The sequence below is a fragment of the Embiotoca jacksoni genome, unplaced genomic scaffold, assembly GCF_022577435.1.
Source record: "Embiotoca jacksoni isolate LCO1_2020_lvr unplaced genomic scaffold, fEmbJac1.0.p SCAF_15, whole genome shotgun sequence".
NCBI lineage: Eukaryota > Metazoa > Chordata > Actinopteri > Embiotocidae > Embiotoca > Embiotoca jacksoni.
Genome location: NW_027185285.1, coordinates 1,173,589 through 1,192,157, shown reverse-complemented (window position 1 = coordinate 1,192,157; position 18,569 = coordinate 1,173,589). Strand labels below are relative to the sequence as shown.

General features: G+C 43.0%; 1 protein-coding gene across 1 annotated transcript; it reads left to right on the top strand.

The window, feature by feature from the left end:
• The first annotated feature begins 2,572 nt into the window (after window positions 1-2,572).
• On the top strand, window positions 2,573-18,290 carry c1ql1l2 (complement component 1, q subcomponent-like 1-like 2). The gene is made up of 2 exons (XM_069148673.1): window positions 2,573-3,401; window positions 16,437-18,290. Exons 1-2 carry the CDS (start codon window positions 2,793-2,795, stop codon window positions 16,614-16,616), a joined length of 789 nt encoding a protein of 262 aa, XP_069004774.1. The 5' UTR covers window positions 2,573-2,792; the 3' UTR covers window positions 16,617-18,290.
• Window positions 18,291-18,569: the final 279 nt, after the last annotated feature.

Sequence of the window (18,569 nt, the reverse complement as noted above, 5' to 3'; positions counted from 1 at the left end):
ACATTATCCAAAAAAGGCTGTAGCTCATCTATAAAGGCTTTTGCAAACATTAGTCTTGCCTTTTTCTGCCTGTCTTTTTAAAAGTGGTGTCCTCTTTGTCCTTCGCTCATGAAGCTCTACTTGCTTTAGTGTGCAGCACATGGTACAAACTACTTCACCACCACCACTTCAGTTCGCTCCAGGTCAAACTGAAGCTCTTTAGATTTCTTGCATGCTGTTTTTTCCAAAATACGCACCAACGTTTGCAGACTTCTCTCACTGAGCCTCTTCTTCGTGTCACGTCCTGAAAGCATCTAAATAGTTTTATGACTCTGGAACTTCTTGATAACATTACATTACTTTAGAGATCTTTGGTGATTTCCTTTTAGTTTTTGGAATTATATGTTTTTGATTAACAACATTTCTGATGCTGTCAGACAGCTCTGTTGTCTTTACTGATGACAAAGAGCAACTGGAAACAATCAGTTCCTTTTTATGCAGTAAAACCATCCGTCATTGGTTAATTCAGGACATGTGACACTGAAACCTAAGCACAGGTAAGTCTTCATTTTTTATTTATTGTTTTGTTTGAGTTGATACTTTAAATTCATCACAACAGTGCCAATAATTGTGTCCAACGTACATTTTCTGTCTGCATTTTGTCTCTTAATATGGAAGCGTGTTTAATGCCACTTTTGTTCAATAATTTGGCCATTTTATTCATAATGTGATTATAAAACATTGCTTCATTTGCAATTATTTGTGAAGATATTATAAATTCTGCACTTAAAATTGAGAGGTGCTAACAATTCTGACCAGGACTGTGAACAAGCAGCACCAGATAGTGATTTTTCAGACACAATGGTAACAAACTGAACATAATAACAGATTATTTTGATTTTTGTAACTGCACATCCCAGAGGTGTGTGCTGTTGAGCTACTCGCTGTCTTGGCTTCAGTTTTGTTATAAAAAAACAGATATCAGCCTAAAATATGTCCATTTCACATGTGCAGCTGGCATTAGTGATTTTTTTCCCCCAATCTGCAGCTCATATTGACATGAATATGACAAATTCTCTCCATCTATCTCCATATTTGTGTATTTTTGCATTTTGAACTGTATGACTCCAAAAACACTGAGGACCGAACTCTCTGCAAACAAATCACACAGTTCATGATGACTGTGTTTGCCATCTACAGACTTTGTCATTTGCTTTCTTACTTTACCATTTATCACTCCAAGGGATGAAAATGTCAAACAAATGACATCACTGCTTCATATGGATTTTTTTCTCCCAACCAGCACCCCTAATTTGATAAAACAAAAACGTGAAATCAATACCAAAAGAAAAGACACCAATATAAAATGGTGTCAGCGTATTCAGATGGAGAAACAGTCTTATTGACACGGGGGAGAGGCAAATAAAAAAAGAAATAACAGCAGAGGAGCATCAATGTCGGGTTGCCCCAAACAGAAGGACAGATCTGCTGCCTTTACCCTAAAAAGGTGTCCTTGTGACACCAAGATCATTTTAAAAAGAAGTTTTTGAACAGTATCAACAGTCAATCTGTTGGCTTATAAGTTTTTTCTTGGCATTGACTTTTGTAATTATCACCTTTTTGCTGAGAAGCTGTTAGCATTTCCTGGCAAAGCAGATTTAAGTGTTGTCTTGTGTCTGCGTGCATATATGCATGAATCTTTAGAACCCACCTCCAGGAAAAGAAAAAAAGAAAAAAAAGAGTGTCTTTCCACAGCTCCATCTTTATTTTTAGAGGCTGGATGCTGATGAGAGAGAGAGAGGAGAAAGCAAGGGAGTGAGAAACAACAACAGAAGTAGGGAAAAGGAGAGGAGAGCGAGGTGAAGAGGGGAAGAGAGGGTTGAAAGAAGGGGGGAGCGAGAAGGTCGGGGGGGGGGGGGGGCTGTGTGGGTTTCCTCTTTGGCTCAGGAGAGTGGACGACAGAAATGCCATGTGATGAGAGTCCTTCCTCCAAGTGAGTCGAAAAGAGAGAGAGAGAAAGAGAGAGAGAGAGAGAGAGAGAGAGAGAGAGAGAGAGAGAGAGAAGGGGACGTAACCACACCAACCTCTCACTCGATGAGGGAGCAGCGGAGCAGCGGGGAGGAGAGGGATGGGAGGGGGGAGGGGGGCTCCGCTACTGCTGTATAAAAAGCCAAGCCTGAGAATCCAGCACCACAAACTCACCACACATACACACACACACACACACACACACACACACACACACACACACACATATATATATATATATATATATATATATATATATATACACACACACACACAGATCCAGTGGCTGCTCTGTATCTCTCACTCACCCACTCTCATCATTTCCCCCCCCTCTCTCTCTCGCTCTCTCTCTCTCTCTCTCTCCCTCCGTCTCTCTCTCTCTCTCTCCCTCCCTCCGTCTCTCACTCCAGTCCTCTGGGCTCTGCATCCTTCTTGCTTCTTCTCACAAGTCAGATTGTGTTTGTAAGTACGAGCTGAATGTCTCCTTGTGTATGTTTGGGTTTCCTTAAGTCCTTCTGTATGTGTGAGTGACTGCTTGCTTACTTTAGTGTGACTGAGTGGAGCAGCGAGGTGTATCAAGTGTATGTGGGTCTCTGTCTCACCCTCACACACTCGCCGCTCCTCTTGCAACTCTTCTCGGGATCTCCGGGTCCCTTTCCTCGGTGACAGGCTCCCCACACCAAGCAGTCACCATTTCCGCCCCCGGGAGACCCACGCTGGCAGCGCAGCCCCTTCCCCGACTCAGCATCGGGAGGAAGACCCTGGTGGCGGCTGCCGTGGGTGTTATGCTGGTCCTGGTGCTGGTGGTGCTCATCCCGGTGCTCGTCAGCTCTGTGGGGACAGACGCCAGCCACTACGAGATGCTGGGCACCTGTCGAATGGTCTGTGACCCCTACCTGAACAAGGGCACTCCAGCCAGCAGCACGAGTTCCACCGGTCTACAAGCTGAGGCAGAGGCGCTGAGTGACCACAGCAACGTGCTTCCACCCTCCACCTTACTGCAGGGCCCGCAGGGGAAGCCTGGCAGGCCAGGCAAGACCGGACCTCCCGGACCGCCAGGAGAACCGGGGCCACCGGGACCAGCCGGCCCTCCTGGCGACAGAGGGGATCAGGGACGGACTGGGATTTTGGGTCTGGGGGGTAACGGAGCTATCAGCACGGCCACCTACAGCACGGTGCCTCGGGTGGCCTTCTATGCAGGGCTTAAGAACCCCCACGAAGGCTACGAGATCCTCAAGTTTGACGACGTAGTCACCAACCTGGGCAACAACTATGATGGCATTTCCGGCAAGTTCATCTGCAGCATACCGGGTACATACTTCTTCATCTACCATGTGCTGATGAGAGGAGGGGACGGCACCAGTATGTGGGCAGACCTCTGCAAGAATGGCCAGGTTAGTGCTTTGAAAGTTTTTCAGAGTTTCTTTTCCTCTTTGTACTCGACTCTTTTGATACTCACTCTCTGCTTCCGCTGTATCGGTGTTACTTAAAGATCCAAACATTAAGGGAAGTTGATTTTTCTTGAAGGCTGAAAAAAAAAAAAAAAAAAAAAAAAAAAAAGTGGCACTGCGAGTTAAGCTGGGTATCTGCCGCGCGTCTCCAAAGCCCAGAGCGCACAGATGTGGCACACACCGCGCCGGGAGATAAAGATGTGTTGACTTGTTCGAGCCGCGTCCTCTCTTCTCATGATGCGTCCTGACATCGCCGCGTCCCGCGATCCAAAGGACGGTCACGGTGTGGGCAGAGCGCGGAGTGGGAGCCGGTCTTTTTGTCTTTAAGCTTAAAAAAATTGGAAAAAATGATCGCGCGGTCCGTTTTTTTTTTTTTTTTTGTCCTGAATTGAGAGCAATTAAATGGCAGTTTGTGACGGCGAGTTGGCATTTATAGTGTTTTTAGAGTGGAAAAGCTGGAGTGGTGCTGAAAATTAAAACCGCAGGAGTTGGAAGTGTTTTTGAGCGGAGAGGATTAATGTCATAAAGATGTGGTCCTCTGGCATTTACTTTACCTTTCATTTCATCCGTGTCCGTGTGTGGAGGAGTGATTGTTTTCACATTTATTTTCACTACAATAGTAAATGTTTCATTGTTTGTTTGATTATTAATATTATCATTATTGTTGTCGTTGTCGCGTAACTTTTAGACTTGTATCCACTTTAAGTGTAAAGAGGGGAAATATTAGATATTTCCCTTACAATATTTTATCCATAAATGTCTGTACCATCTTACCGGATTCCGTCGTCTCTCCGCCGCTGCATCCATCTGCCTTCACAGTCGTGATAAATGCATTAGGACGTGTGTGTGATCTATTCTCGGCTTTCTTGATGCATCATTTTAATGGGGCTCTTTACTGTGCGCCCCGCAGGGTCTTCTCAGGTCGGCAATACGTGCCAGCAGTTCAGACTTCCAACCAGCCGTCAGATTATCCCCCAAAGTGGCTCCAAAAACAAAAAAAAACGTTGTGCCTGCAAAAGAAATATGGATGTTACACTCCAGTTATTGCAAATATTGTTTGCTTTGTTTGTTCAGGCTGCAACTGTGTCCCTATCATATCGTGTTGCTTGTTGCATGACAAACATGAAAAAGGAATATTTATAGTAAAGAAAACAAATCAATATTTTTTTAATGCTTCACTTGCTTTCACATTTGATCCTGCAAAACTAATTTCAGTGACTTCAAAGGATTACAAATGTAAATACTTTATAAGCACTGCAATAAATTATGTATCATATGATAAGAAATCATGAGAAAATAGTAAAGAGGTTGCCCACATTGCACTTCAAACATTGTCATGCTCTTCACAAGCTGATGCACTTTATTTTTTGCCACCATTTGTGCTCAAAGTAAATTATAAACACCGAGACACAGTAATGTCACAAGAAATGCTGCTGGTGACAGACACTTCCTGGTTTACTGTACACAAATTATGCAAGTTCACACTCATCCCAAGTCACATTAAAAGGTATTATTCATACATGTAGAGTTTCTGATTCTCACTCATCAGCCTGAACTAGTGAGAAACACAGTCAAGCAATGAGATGAGAGAAATCATAAGTAAATAATGAAATAAAATAAAACTGATCTTTCAACCGCTGTTTGACATCATGGTTCAGCAGCCTCCCGGTGTAGTTTTATATCTGCTGGCTGTGAAATTATTTTAGTTTCAGTCAATTTTCCTTCTTTAGTCTTTTCCTAACTTTAATAAAACAGTTACCGTATTGGGGGTCTTATCTTAGAAGTGCCGAGTGCATGATGTGTGCAACGTGGAGACGGAATAACAGCTGGCATCGACTCCGTGGCGTGAACCTCGCAGTCTCACCGAGGCGGCTAGAGGTTAATTCCTTTCCCCTCACCAAGTTCACACCCGGCAAGAAAAAAAGACTTACAGCAATCACCTTCTATATGTAATGTCTCAGTCAACAGTAATGTTTATGGGTGGGCGTAAAAGCATTGATATATAATAGGGGCAGAAGAACATATGTTCCTATAAAACACCTTCTGTTCCCGCTTCATTGTGCTCCCAAGAGGAGGGTGTGGAGGTACTTAAGTTGGATGCACAGTGTGCATCTCCAGGGACCCGAGTAATGTTTATGGAGCGGTAACTGCCTCTGTTCCTCCATCTTTCTCTGTCCTATGTACAGCTTATGCATATTACCTGCAATCCTCTCATAGTGTTTATTAGACTGTGTACTTGGCTGATGCAGAAGGCCCCAGAGCCTTAGTTTGTGTAAATGACTGTGAATGATTATAAATGTTGGGCCAACTTATGCTCCATCCCTGATGAAGTGTTGAGAGTCAAACCCAAACTCCTACAGTCACAATGGTGCTTTACTCAGCTCATTAAGGCTGCAAAAAAGCTATGCAGTGCGATGGGACAGGGGAAGCAGGGGAATTGCAGACAATACTAGTATTTTATCATCTTTTGGTGGGTTTCCAGGCCTTGCAGTGCCAGCATGTGCTCCTCCCACTCCAGGAGTTTTTTACGAGACGAGTCGAACAGCAGCATCCATAGGTTACTTTATTTCTTCTCCACTTCCTTCCTCTTTCTCTTTTCTTAACTTGGTAGAGTGCAACACAAGAATAAAAAAACACTGTCCCCAGAACTTTGACATTTTTCAAGCAAGACCCAAAAAAAAAAGAAAAAAGAACTTCCTGGTAAACAAACAAATAAGAAATCTATTTTGAGCACAGCACTCTTTACCCGCTTTCCAACTTCCTCTCCTCTCACTTTTTTTGGCTTCTTCGTTGCCTGTTCTTTTTACTCGTGTGCCAAATATCCCAACCGATCCTGAGCACTCGCCAGTAAATCATCGCTTTGCTGTAACCTGTCTTGGGCACATCCTGAGAGACAAGGCAGTGACAATGACGACAAATTTTATGGACACGGGAGAAAGAAAAGAGGACAGAAAAGACATAGTTATTGTGCTATTGTGCCATCGAGTCTATTTAATTGTAATTAAATAGCTTGAACCAGATCCAGGATGTGTTTGCGCCTCTCCTCTCCGTTCCCTTCTTAATATTGTTATTAATCCGCAAAACCGTTTCAGAGTTAATTAAAAGCAATGACTTCAGCGTCAGTCTCTCAAGAGGACCATAGTGAATAATCACTCTGTCTCCTCCTTTAATAAGCTTCAACGTCCTTTGTGCACATGGCTCTTCCCTAGCAATTACCGCTGCAGTCTCCTTCTCACATACACACACATTCACACATGCCCACACACACACACACACACACACACACACATGCTTGCACCCCCCCACGCCTCCCAACCCACTGCCTCAACCCACCCCAACTGTGCACTGCCCTCCATCTCTCCTCTATGTCAGGTCCACAGAAACTCACTTTTCCAAAGGAGCAGAAAGTTTTCATCTTAAAAAAAAGAAAAACTTCTCTGTGAAAAAAAAAGACAGAATCCAGATTGCAGCATCACAGAGTCAATTTATTAACACACAAGCCATCAATATTCTTCATGGCTCTCAAGTGATGCATCGCACTACAACAGAATAAGTTAGTATTTTTCTCAGATGTTGCTTTTGAGCTCCCCTCACCTGAAAGAAAAGTGATTCTGAGGCGTTCCTCGACTCGGCTCGGTCACATGTCATTTCCCTGTCACACACTTCAGTCCATCTCCGCTCATAAAGACACCTCCTGGGGGGTCTTCAGCTCTGATACACATGAACACGAGACTGTTTATCCTGCTGCTGCGTATCCAGGTGAAGCCCACGCATTGTGTTCAGCATCTGGTGTCAATCCCAACATTAAACATGGGAGCTGAGCCATCTGGAGAGGGTCTGCTCTCTTGGATTTGATTATTGAGATTTTCTTCTTCGAAAGAAGGATGTGACTAACAAAAACGATTTTATTAAATCCAAAAAGGACAAAAAATTGTATATTTTTCCTTCTTAAATTGACAGAAAAATGTCAACGCTATCTATACAGATACAGCAATATACTTAGACTTGATTGATTTTAACATTCTGGTAATGTTCAGACCGGCTATTCTTCATCGTGGTCCGACATCAGCACTGAGAGGCCTCTGTGTGTTTGCCTGGTGAAACAGAGAGACTCTGTCTGAAATAGACAGGCAGGGTTTGAGAGAGCCACCCTCAGTCCCTCAGCCTCTTCGCCTGCAGTATTGATCCCCGTATGTGTGTGTGTGTGTGTGTGTGTGTGTGTGTGTGTGTGTGTGTGTGTGTGTGTGTGTGTGTGTGTGTGTGTGTGTGTGTGTGTGTGTGTGCATGTATGCGTGTCTCCTTCCCTCTTCTGACAGACCTGTTTCTTTCTATGTGATGTATATCATGGCACTTCTTCCATAATCAGCCTGAGTGGTAGTGGAGGTGGACCTTTGGCCTTGATCTGCTGTGTAATTGGACATTGGATTTGACACTCTGCCGAGTGGAACATTAGAGCTGGCCTAATTAGGTGCGAGGGCTATTAAATGAAGATTGGCCCACGTTGTTAGGAAATACCACACAGATTGGAAATGTCAAGATGACATCGGGCTGTCATCCGCGAGCACACAGAAGAAAATCTATCATTTATTGGTGAAGTTTCAAAACTTGTTCGAAAACTGCCCACCACTTGTCTGTAATAATTCCATTACTTTTAAAACATTTGACATTGAGATTCAAATAGAGAGCCATTACTGCTCAGAACTGCACACACTCCCAGTGCTGGCATCTCACATTAAATAGCTCATGAAATACTGCTAATGTCTAATGCCTCACATGTACCGAGAGACCAAAACCATACGGTCTAAAATAGGCTATGAAATGTCTCCTGTGGCTCGCTGACTCAAGGATGCTATGGTGTTGACTCACAAGGCTTCTTCATTATAATGAGGGCCATATGGGAGATAGACAAGTGCTCCTGGCCCTCTTATGCAAACATCTCTCTCTCCGTCTCTCCCCACGCCCCTGACATTTAGACGTCCCCTGAATTCAGTCTTCAGTGATACCAACAATTATCCTCCCTCACTTCACAGGAAAGCAGCAAGTCAATGGCTTCAAATGACTCACAGTCTGCTACATAACTCAGTGTGTTTAACACCTCATGCCCCCCACTCCCCCACCCCCCTTTAAAATGAATACGGGAAAAATATCAACAGTCAGCCGGTAAGAGAGGATGAATCAGCTACAACACAGAAACTCACTTTGCCTCAATTCGGAGCAGTCGCTTTTAGGTAAGAAAAAAAGGGAAGAATCTTAATGCCTCAACAGGCTGCGTTGCGAGCAAAGGTGGACAAATTTTGCAGTAGAGGTGTCTTTTCAGACATCGCTCTGAGCAGTGATGGTGGTCTTGGTGTTGGTACTCGAGGCAGGCGGCGCTGTGCATCTCGGTAATTAACTGAGCGTGATGAGACAGACACAAGAAGGAAAAGAGAGGCTGGATTGCAGGTCAAAGTTGATGCCTCTTTTTTTCCTCCACCACTGTTATCTCTGACAGTGCCCTGTCAGGAGAAGCTGTCTTGATTTCATCCTCTTTGTCACCACTGCTGAGCAGCACGACTGATATTCTGGGCCCTAGGAAGCTTTGTTTGGATCAAGTGTTACTAAATAAATGTAATAAACTGATGAACTAGCGCCTCACAACCAAGCTCACCTTCAGCGTTACTGTGCGCAGCTTCATAAAGAGCGAGAGCTTTTTGAAAGCAACTCTGTTTTAAAGTAGGCTGAGCAGGTACAAAGAGAACAGCTGGCGAAATTAATTCAGGAGACCTTTTTCTACTCTCGTCTGACAGATGGCAAATCTCCTGTTACCATTTAATTTCTCTTGTCATGTTTTCACTTAGGTCCCGCCAACAAATGAACCGGCTTTCTGACAATTCTCCTGCAACCCAGCGTAGTTTTCCTCTTCTCATTATTCCAGTAAAAGTGCAACTCTCGCGTACGTTTTCCTAAAAGAAAATGCAAATGCGGGTATGGCACGTCTCTCCTCGTCCCTCTGCCACTGTGTGCGTTCGTATGCGTGTTGCAGTGAAATGTTGGATGAGGCTCAGTAGCGGTGGCAAGCCATCTAAGCTGCCATTAAGCATGCGGTTCACGGCTGGAATGTTCAAACACAATTAGACGGCAGTACACTTTGATTTAAAAAGGACCAATAGACTCGTTGATCCAAAATGGGGGCTCAACATCAAGTCAACAAATCCCTGTCAGAGACGCCACGAGACATGTCCTTGTCACAGTGACAAAGCCCCTTGTAAGATCACCGTCCCAGAGAGACGTTGCAGACTCCTCCTGCGGCAGACACAACAGATAAAACAAACACAAAAAAAAACAACACGTCATGATTTTCATAAGCAGAACTGTAACAGGGGTTTATAATTAAAGATATCCAGTCAACCATACAATACCGCACACTGCAGCTGCTGAAGGAAAATAATGTAAATCCCCTTTTAAACAATAGGCTGATTGTAAAGGACGTCCCAAGTGACAGAGGAAGAGTGACAGGCTTTTATAATGTGCTATAAATTCATCTCTGGCGCATATTCTTCACATACATGCTGTCATCATGGATAACTGTGACGTTCATATTCACAATTACGCAGTGCACAAGTTAAGAGAATCCAAGCATTACTGTTACAGGCGTGCATTATCTATTAAGCACAAGCACTGCCTTACATTTTCTGTCTTCACTCTGAATATTATTCAATCAAAGCCATCACGTTGACGATATGACGGATGCAAACACGCACGAGCAGCCACAAGGAAGACAACATCGCCTGACACCTCATTTACCATCGCCGGAGCCGGCGCTCACGGCCTCATGCTTTATTTGTCTTGTCAAAGTTCCTCTACATATTCTGTGTCAAGGTCACGCACTGCCGGTTGGCTGTTTGTCCTCCTCCTCATCTTTGGTTATACGTCTGCCCTATCCTGCATCTGAATCTCCGGCTTATATCCCTAACAAGTTCTCTGTGCAGAGGAGGAGGAGGAGGGGAGAAAAAAGAAAAACAAGAGAAAGGAAAATAGCTCAAATAGAGCTCCGTGATCATTATTTCGAAAATAGTGAGGAGCTTTATTCATGCGTGGTTATCATTGAAAAGCAAACGAAAGAGGCCTAGACTGCTGCAGTTAGTCTCAGAAGGGGATAAAAACCATTAAAGCACAGAAGGAAAACAAAACAAAAATATCACTGCGGAAGAACTGGAAGGATTTCAGGATTTTAGGGAAGTTTACCTCCACCAGGGCTTTGTTCATTTGTACGGTTCTCCCTGCTCCCCCACCAAAAAACACAAATAATGTACTTGAAGATGTCTTAAATTTACCTCCTTTAAGAGCGATGAAGAGAACAATCGAACTATATCACAGATCTGTGTCATTTCTGAAGGTTCTTGGGTTCTGTGTGACTACCTGCAAAGCAAATATTTTGATAAAGTTTCATTAAAATCCCAACTGACAAATCCTCCAGAGGCATCATCACCTGCTTCCTATACAACCCAAGGCAGTAACCCTCTAATAAGATGGTGTTGACTTTGCACGCTCATGACATATCATATCGTATTAATATGCACCGGACGCTGGCATCTCCGAGTCAGAACAGGAGGCTTTGTTTGCACATCGATATGAGCTGCGCTAGATTTAATCAGGAGGATAAACAATCCAAAAAAAAGTACAATATTCCATATATTACTCCTGTATCTTAGAAGCCCTACTCGGAATGTATTATAGAGATTAGCACTTAAAATCGCCTGCATATTTCTACGTGACAGCTAATGTCCAGGTCATGCAGTTAAAAAGTTGAAGAACACTCGACATCCGTTTCACATGTTAGCTATTAAGTAGAAACCGCACCTTTACTAACTGATTGGTAGTTATAGAGAAGGTCGTCCCGCTACATACAGTCTGATGATTTAGGCACACATGGTACTGTAAATAGATGATTATCTGCACAAATATACTTTGTTCTGCCCCTGTGTGATATTCTTTTAAATTAATCTGGCCTGACATAAAGTTGCATATATCCACTTTCAAAATTAATTTCACATTCATTTATGAAGCTGATCACCCCCAACCCCTTTTTCCCATCATTAACAATAATGCTATTAAGAAGGCTGAAGAAGTGTCAACCTTGCTCCACTCTGTTCAATAATTCAATGCGGCGAGCTGAAGGCGATGCAAAGAACAATAGTCTCTTTGAGAATCGCTCCAAGAATTGAGCGTGTGGTGGATTTAAAGGCGACTCACCAGGAAAATCCAGAATAAAGAACATTGGCCAACACGCCTAAATTCATAACACTGGTTTGAGGAGGGAGAGGGCTCAGCAGAAAATAATTTAAGTTAAACATTTGAACATATTGAAACCACGGTGTAATCTCAGAAAATCAGTGTCCTACATGTGAGCGGTGGTTCATGTCATTGTTGTCTCTGTGGGGACCCTGTGGCAGCGCTCATACTGTAAGGTGTTGTGCAGGGATGCAGTGTTAACAACATACTGTAGCACACAGCGTAATCAGGCCACGCAGGCTCAAAATACAGCCTCACAAATATGGCATTTTACCACCTAAATGCTTTTTACAGTAACAGTTCCCGAAAGGCTCCGTGTCTGATTTCATGACCCGCTGCAGCTTCTGGCGTTGAGTCTGTCCCCGTCATTGTGTTGCTCAGGAGAGAAGCACTTACTCTCAAATGCCCCCTTTACAGAATTATCAGGTTTTTTTTTTTTATCAGTGGCTTGTAACTCTCGTACCATTTACAGCTTGAAAATACAGTTTGAAGGTCATCATTTTATTAATACCAATAACTGCCTCAATGCGCCGATATAACATTGACTCAAACTACTGGATATCCAGTTCATGACAGCTTTACATTTGCTATTTTGATAAGACTTTACACGCCTCTGCACATCCTCCGCAGACTTTTACGCTTCCAACGGCAGGTTTTTAAAAATCAACTGAAGATGAGCTCAGAGTTTAGCATTGACACCGGTAACTATTGAAGCCAAAAAGACAAGAGAAGAACATCCTTTTACAAAACAGCATCATAGAAAAAGACAGAACTGAAAAAAAACTAAAAACTGGATAATTTAAATAAATAACTGATTTAAATTGTGTAAACTTATAAAATGTATCGGTCTAATATATCTAATTGTCAAAAGAACCTTTTCTCGGCTGCCCAATAGTTTTGGCCACAGTGATACTTTCTGTGCTGGAGATCTCCGTCAGTAGCTGGCCTCTCCTCACATTTGTCAATATGCCTGTTGTGTGTACTCCTTATACAGGCCAACTAATTATTGGACATTCTCTATGATGCCTGCAACTTGCCTACATCCGCTCGAAAAGCCTCCGATTTACAGCAGAGTGGGCAAACACGGAGCTAAGGCAAGGGCCACCGAGGACTTCAGAGACCCCATAATGAGCCACAAGAAAACACTTCAAATGCACGTAAACTATTGATTTCGATTCAACCTTACTGACCAGACTAAGTGACTAATAGGCTTATTTAACCATTAGCTCCTTTAAAGGATGTACAGTGCTTTCTTTTTTTCAATCTCTGGAGAAAATAATGATCTTCCTGTTCGATCGTACTCAATATACGTTACAGATGATGCAGTTCTCCTTGTTAGTAACTGTTTAATAGCACTGAGATAAAGTGCAGACTGTGAGAGGAGAGTGGCACTTTTTTTGTTGTTTATAGCTCCTGTCACCAATTAGCATATTGGACTTGAAGCGGCTATAGCTCATATTTCTTTTTAACAACCTTACATTGACGATGATGATACACAGAATTCGAACCCAAATCTGAAGGTTAATAGTGAGTTTCTGCTCCTTTTTACCGACCCGCCTCCACTTTACTGTTTTTGTTCACTCTTACTACATTTCCAAAAGCTTTTTTTTTTTTTTTTTTTTTTTTTTTTTTTTTTTTTTTTTTTTTAGTGTAACAGCCCTGTAGAGCCATTGCACACAATGGGCTCGGCACAATTTAAAAAAAAAAAACGTAACATATTGTAGCATTTACCGGCTACATATTTCCCTCAGGAGTTGATAGAGACCGAAAACAGAGCTAAAAGAGAGCATGAGCGAGTGAGTATGTAACATACATTAATCAGGTAATCAGAAACAACGACTCCGCTTGGGTGATAATGTTGCTCCTGGAGGTGTAAATGTTGATACGCTCGATAACAAGTTCACTGTATCAACTTAAAAGGGGATGAAAATGTTGATGTTTTGTTCACATGTTGTTTCCGCTGCAGCCAAAAGTGGAAAATTTGCAATGAAAATTGAGTGAATGTTTACTACTAAGGACTTTGGAGTCCATTACTATTGGCAGTTTATGACCCACAGACATGAGCTGACACTGGAGATGCTTTGCCAGGTCTGCACTGCAGCCACACTCACTTCTTGCTCGCTTCGGGAGCTTTTTGCCCCCACTCTGGTTTTCAGCACATGATATCGATGCTAAGCTGGACTGAGATCAAGTGACTGACTTGCCCCAGTAAAGAACTTCCCACATACATTAAGCTGTAAAATTCCCTTGGCTGTCTGTATCTGTGCGTCAGGGGTTGGGAAGTTCTACTGTTTGTGTTTTAAAAAGTTCTGTGAAGCCTTATATGACTCTGAAGGGAGCTGGACAAAGTTTCCTCAAGCGATGTCACTTGAGCAGCATTGCTCGGGGCTCGTCTCGCATGGCCAGATCTACCGTGCTGTGTGACCCCTGGAGGATGGTCTGGCAGCATCAATATACCATCTTAGTTCAGGGCAAGAAAGGAAGACGGTCGGGCTTGTATTTCTTTAAACCAATCACATTCGCGTTAGCCGGCGCCAAGCCGAGGATGCAGTGACGGTGCCTTAACAAGATAGCGTTGGAGGAATTTATTTTGGTTTAACATTTGCGCCCGGGGAGGTGAGCCCTGCCGTTCAAATGATAAAATCCCCGCAGAGGATCAAAAGGAACCAAGCAGGCCTAATTTACTGCACGATCCAAACTTTGTGTCAAAGTTTGTCTTCTTCTGCATGTTGATCGCTAGCTAGGAGACTGTTGTGGTTTCCTGTTGTGACGGTATTTTCAAAACGGTAACACGCTGATGGCAGTAAAGGAAGAGGATGTGGCCTTAGATAGACGGCCGACGGCAGATTCATACCGACATTCCTCATCCAGTTGAGGCGATAATGACAATGAAGTTTAAAACCAAAGAAAATCTGGGGGTGTGGAATTAGAAAGAAGTTGAAGAGATCTCTGTAGCCTGCTCCGAATCTCGGCGTGAAGTTTGTGCTTGTGTCCACTGTGGGAAAGAGAGGTGCCAGTTTTTGAAAGCGAGCGACAATATCTTTACTGCTGCTGCATTGATTTAAAAAAAAAAAAAAAAAAAAAGTGTGAATACTAAAGTTAGTTAGTGTTATACTAAATTGGTTGTGCACACTTAATTACAAATCTAGTGTGCAAGAATTCAGAGCCCAAATTCTTAGTATGCACTAAGAGAATAGACAATGAGATTCATGACCCATTGAGTTTTCAAGAATTCACAAAATTCACGAGAGTTCATGACTGCTGTTGTTGTTGTTAAGCAACTAATGACTTTCATTCTGCTGCTTTTTTTTCCAAACTTTTCACACACTTTCCTTCATTTTCATTTGGAAAAGACGCACACGTCAAGTTTCTTTTAAATATGCCGTAGTCGTTCCTACTTACCATCTAAAGCTATGACGTCCCTAACATACACATACACACACACACACACACACACACACACACACACACACGCAGGAATACATAGCTGTTGCTTCAGGACTCATGTGGCAGCACTGCAGCTACACTTTCCAGCCCAAACAGAGAGAGCGTGTCTGTGGTGGCAGTCGTAATTACAGAGGACAGCTTATTTAGAAACTGCTCCAAATGTTCTGTAGTCAGACTGGCAGATCACACACACACACACACACACACACACACACACACACACACACACACACACATACACAGAGACAAAGGCAAACACTGAGATAAAAAAAAAATCTTTTTAAGACGCAAACTCACTCCAATGATTCTCATCACTCCTCATTATCAAATATTCCTGCGTATACTCAGCAGGCATCCTTGATGTTTTTTTCATTAATGTATTTCTCAGCAATTTCCTCCACAATAAGAAGCCCCCAGAGAGAGAGAGAGAGAGAAAGAGAGCCCTGTTGTTGAGTTTCTGAGGCTTGTTTCTTTCTGTGGACCTTTTGTTCAAGGGTTTCACGTCGGTTTTCTGTGAAAGACCACTGGCTTGATTGAAGCCATAAATCTGCTTGACAGAAAGACCTGAGGTTTGACTGACCCTCCGGTTGATCCTGTAGGTTTAATAATAATAATATGAAGAAATATATGTGCCATTGCTGCATCCAATAACTCCTCTAACTTCAAACCCCAAAACTTTTTGAGATTCTCCAAATCCACAGTTATTTCCAAAATGATAAATTATCCTATTCAACTAACTTCGTTGCTCTCTGTTGATAAAGGAGCAGAGGGATTTCTCAGAGTAAGAGCAGTTTTTCTTCTGCCAGTTTCACTGCCTCTGAGAAGAAGTGATGAAGTTTTATGTTTTGTTTTTACACTTTTGGTTTGTCTGCAACTTCATTAGCAAAATATCGTAAAGCCTTGTCAAGAGATCAATAAAAACTTTGTGAATTTTTAGGCCATAAAAAAGGAGGATGAAACGAGTCGTAAAATAACTATGAATCAGCTTTGAAAACACTTTATTTATGTACATATTAAGTATTCAAAATTTTTGATGTTCCCTCCTGCACTTACTGATGTTTGTCTTGAGCTTGAAAAATCGGACATTTAAACCTTTTCTATTATCGAATAACAGATGTAGAGGACTACGTTGAGCAGTATGAGAGAATGACAACTGTTTCAGAGCATTTCCTAGATGGATTAATCTGATGTCCTGATATGCACTGTGGTTAACAAGCACTACCTGTTCTCCCGCATGTTCCTCTGCCCCTGTTCTTGCAGGTCCGCGCCAGCGCCATTGCCCAAGACGCCGACCAGAACTACGACTACGCCTCCAACAGCGTCATCCTCCATCTGGACGCGGGCGACGAGGTTTACATCAAACTGGACGGCGGCAAAGCCCATGGAGGCAACAACAACAAGTACAGCACCTTCTCTGGTTTCATCCTGTACGCAGACTGAGAACAGACAGACACAGAGACAGTCAGACAGGAAGAGACTCAGAGAGTTGTACGACGGGGGGGAGGGTGTGTGTGTGTTCAAAGCCGGAATGCTTTCTAGTTTTCCTAATTCTCTCCATCATCACGGACACCTCTGCTTCGTATCCATCAGCCGAGACATCCAGGCCCTGTAGCCGAGCCTGGATGCGAAGCTCCCGAGGACGCACTGAGAGGGGCTGGGCGGGTGGCGTGGGAGGAGTGAGATGTTTGGTTGGCGGTAGGCTGGGTTTTTTTCTGCGCTCCTTGCCACAACTCCGACGTGTCGGAAGCTCCTCATTTTCAGTGTCTCTCCTCTTCAGCCCTGCTCCATTGCACAGAAATATCAACAACTACGAAAACCCTGCAAAAGCGGACGATCTCACCTCCTCTCTCCACGCCGGCAGCAAGTCAGCTGTGCCGTCAGTGGACCGGACTGACTGAAACTTGTCGTGTTGTTCCGTGCAATTTCCCTTAGATTGTGATTTTATTTTGTAGACATGCATAATATTCTACACAAATGAGATTAAAAAAAAGAAAAAAAAGAAAAAAAAAAAAGAGAATATATTTGTCCCTTGTGAAGATATCCTGTTTGACTGAGAGATGTAATTTGTGATGCAGCTCAGAGCTCTAACAGCTGGAAATGAAATCTTTAAATCAAGACTTTCACTATTTCATAGCAGTGGGTGTTTTTCTTCATAGATGGGAACAGCAAAGGTAACTAGATATTGTTCATGTGGAAAATAATACATTCTGCACTTCCAATGTATGTGAAAAAGGAAACATGTCATATCGACGATACCCCTTCCACAAACACCTCGCACTGGTTCTTACACAAGGTCCTCCTGCTCTTCGAAATTAAAGTAGAGTACAAGTAATCTTTTCAATGTTCACGCTTCATGTAGACGCTTCACTCGCCACAACCAGCCATGTGATGAAGTGTATCTTCAAATTCAGAGGAGCGCCAATTCTTTTCTTCTCTGCTGTGCCGACCTCTGAGCTTTCTTGTGCGGTTACAAAAAAGAAAAAGAAAAATGTGTCTTGTGAAGCAAGAGGGGGAGAAAGTCACAAACACGCAGAGAGGAAGAGTCTGAAGTGAGCGAGACGGGGAGGTAGAGGAGGCGTTCAAGCACAGCAACAGAGAGTGGGCAATTTTTCTGTTTCAGTGTCTCTGTGCCTCACTGGATGTCATCCATTCATTAGCTGCATATTCATTGACACACAGGCATTATGGTAATATTTACTCAACATGGTGGCCTGACAGCTTGTTTGAGAATGAAACTGATTGGGGGACTGACTATTACAACTGCACGTTTGAGTGTGTGTGTATGTGTGTGTGTGTGTGTGTGTGTGTGTGTGTGTGTGTGTGTGTGTGTGTGCGTGCGTGTGTGTGTGAGTATCTGTGCATACCAGTGAGTGTCTGCATTTTAGCATGTGCCGTGCCATCACTACATCGTTCTTTTTCAGACTACTCTGTGCTAGAGCCAATGACAGATATTTTATTCAGCAGCCAATGAGATTGTGCTCTGTAGGGTGGAGCCTTGATAGATACGACGAGAAGAACAAACAGCTTGTAATTGAAATCTATGACTTGTTTGTCTATCTTATCTTTTGGATTTGTTGAATACGTTTAAATAATAAATGGGATTTTTTTGAGTGACTTGTCTCACGAGAATTCTTGAATCCCAGATACGCTAATTAGGGAAAATGATCTGTGAAGGATCTCATTCGATCTGTGAGACAACCTACGGCAAACAACATGAATGGCAATGTGTGTTTCTTGTTCTGTTTGAAATAAGTAGTTTTAATAATGGACTCTCAGTGCAAACAATAAAAAAAGATCTTATCAGCAAATTCCCTCCTCTCTCTTTTCTCTCCAAAAAGTAAAGTATATTTAGTGTGGTGGGTATCTGTCCCTCCCATCCTATAGTGATCCTCT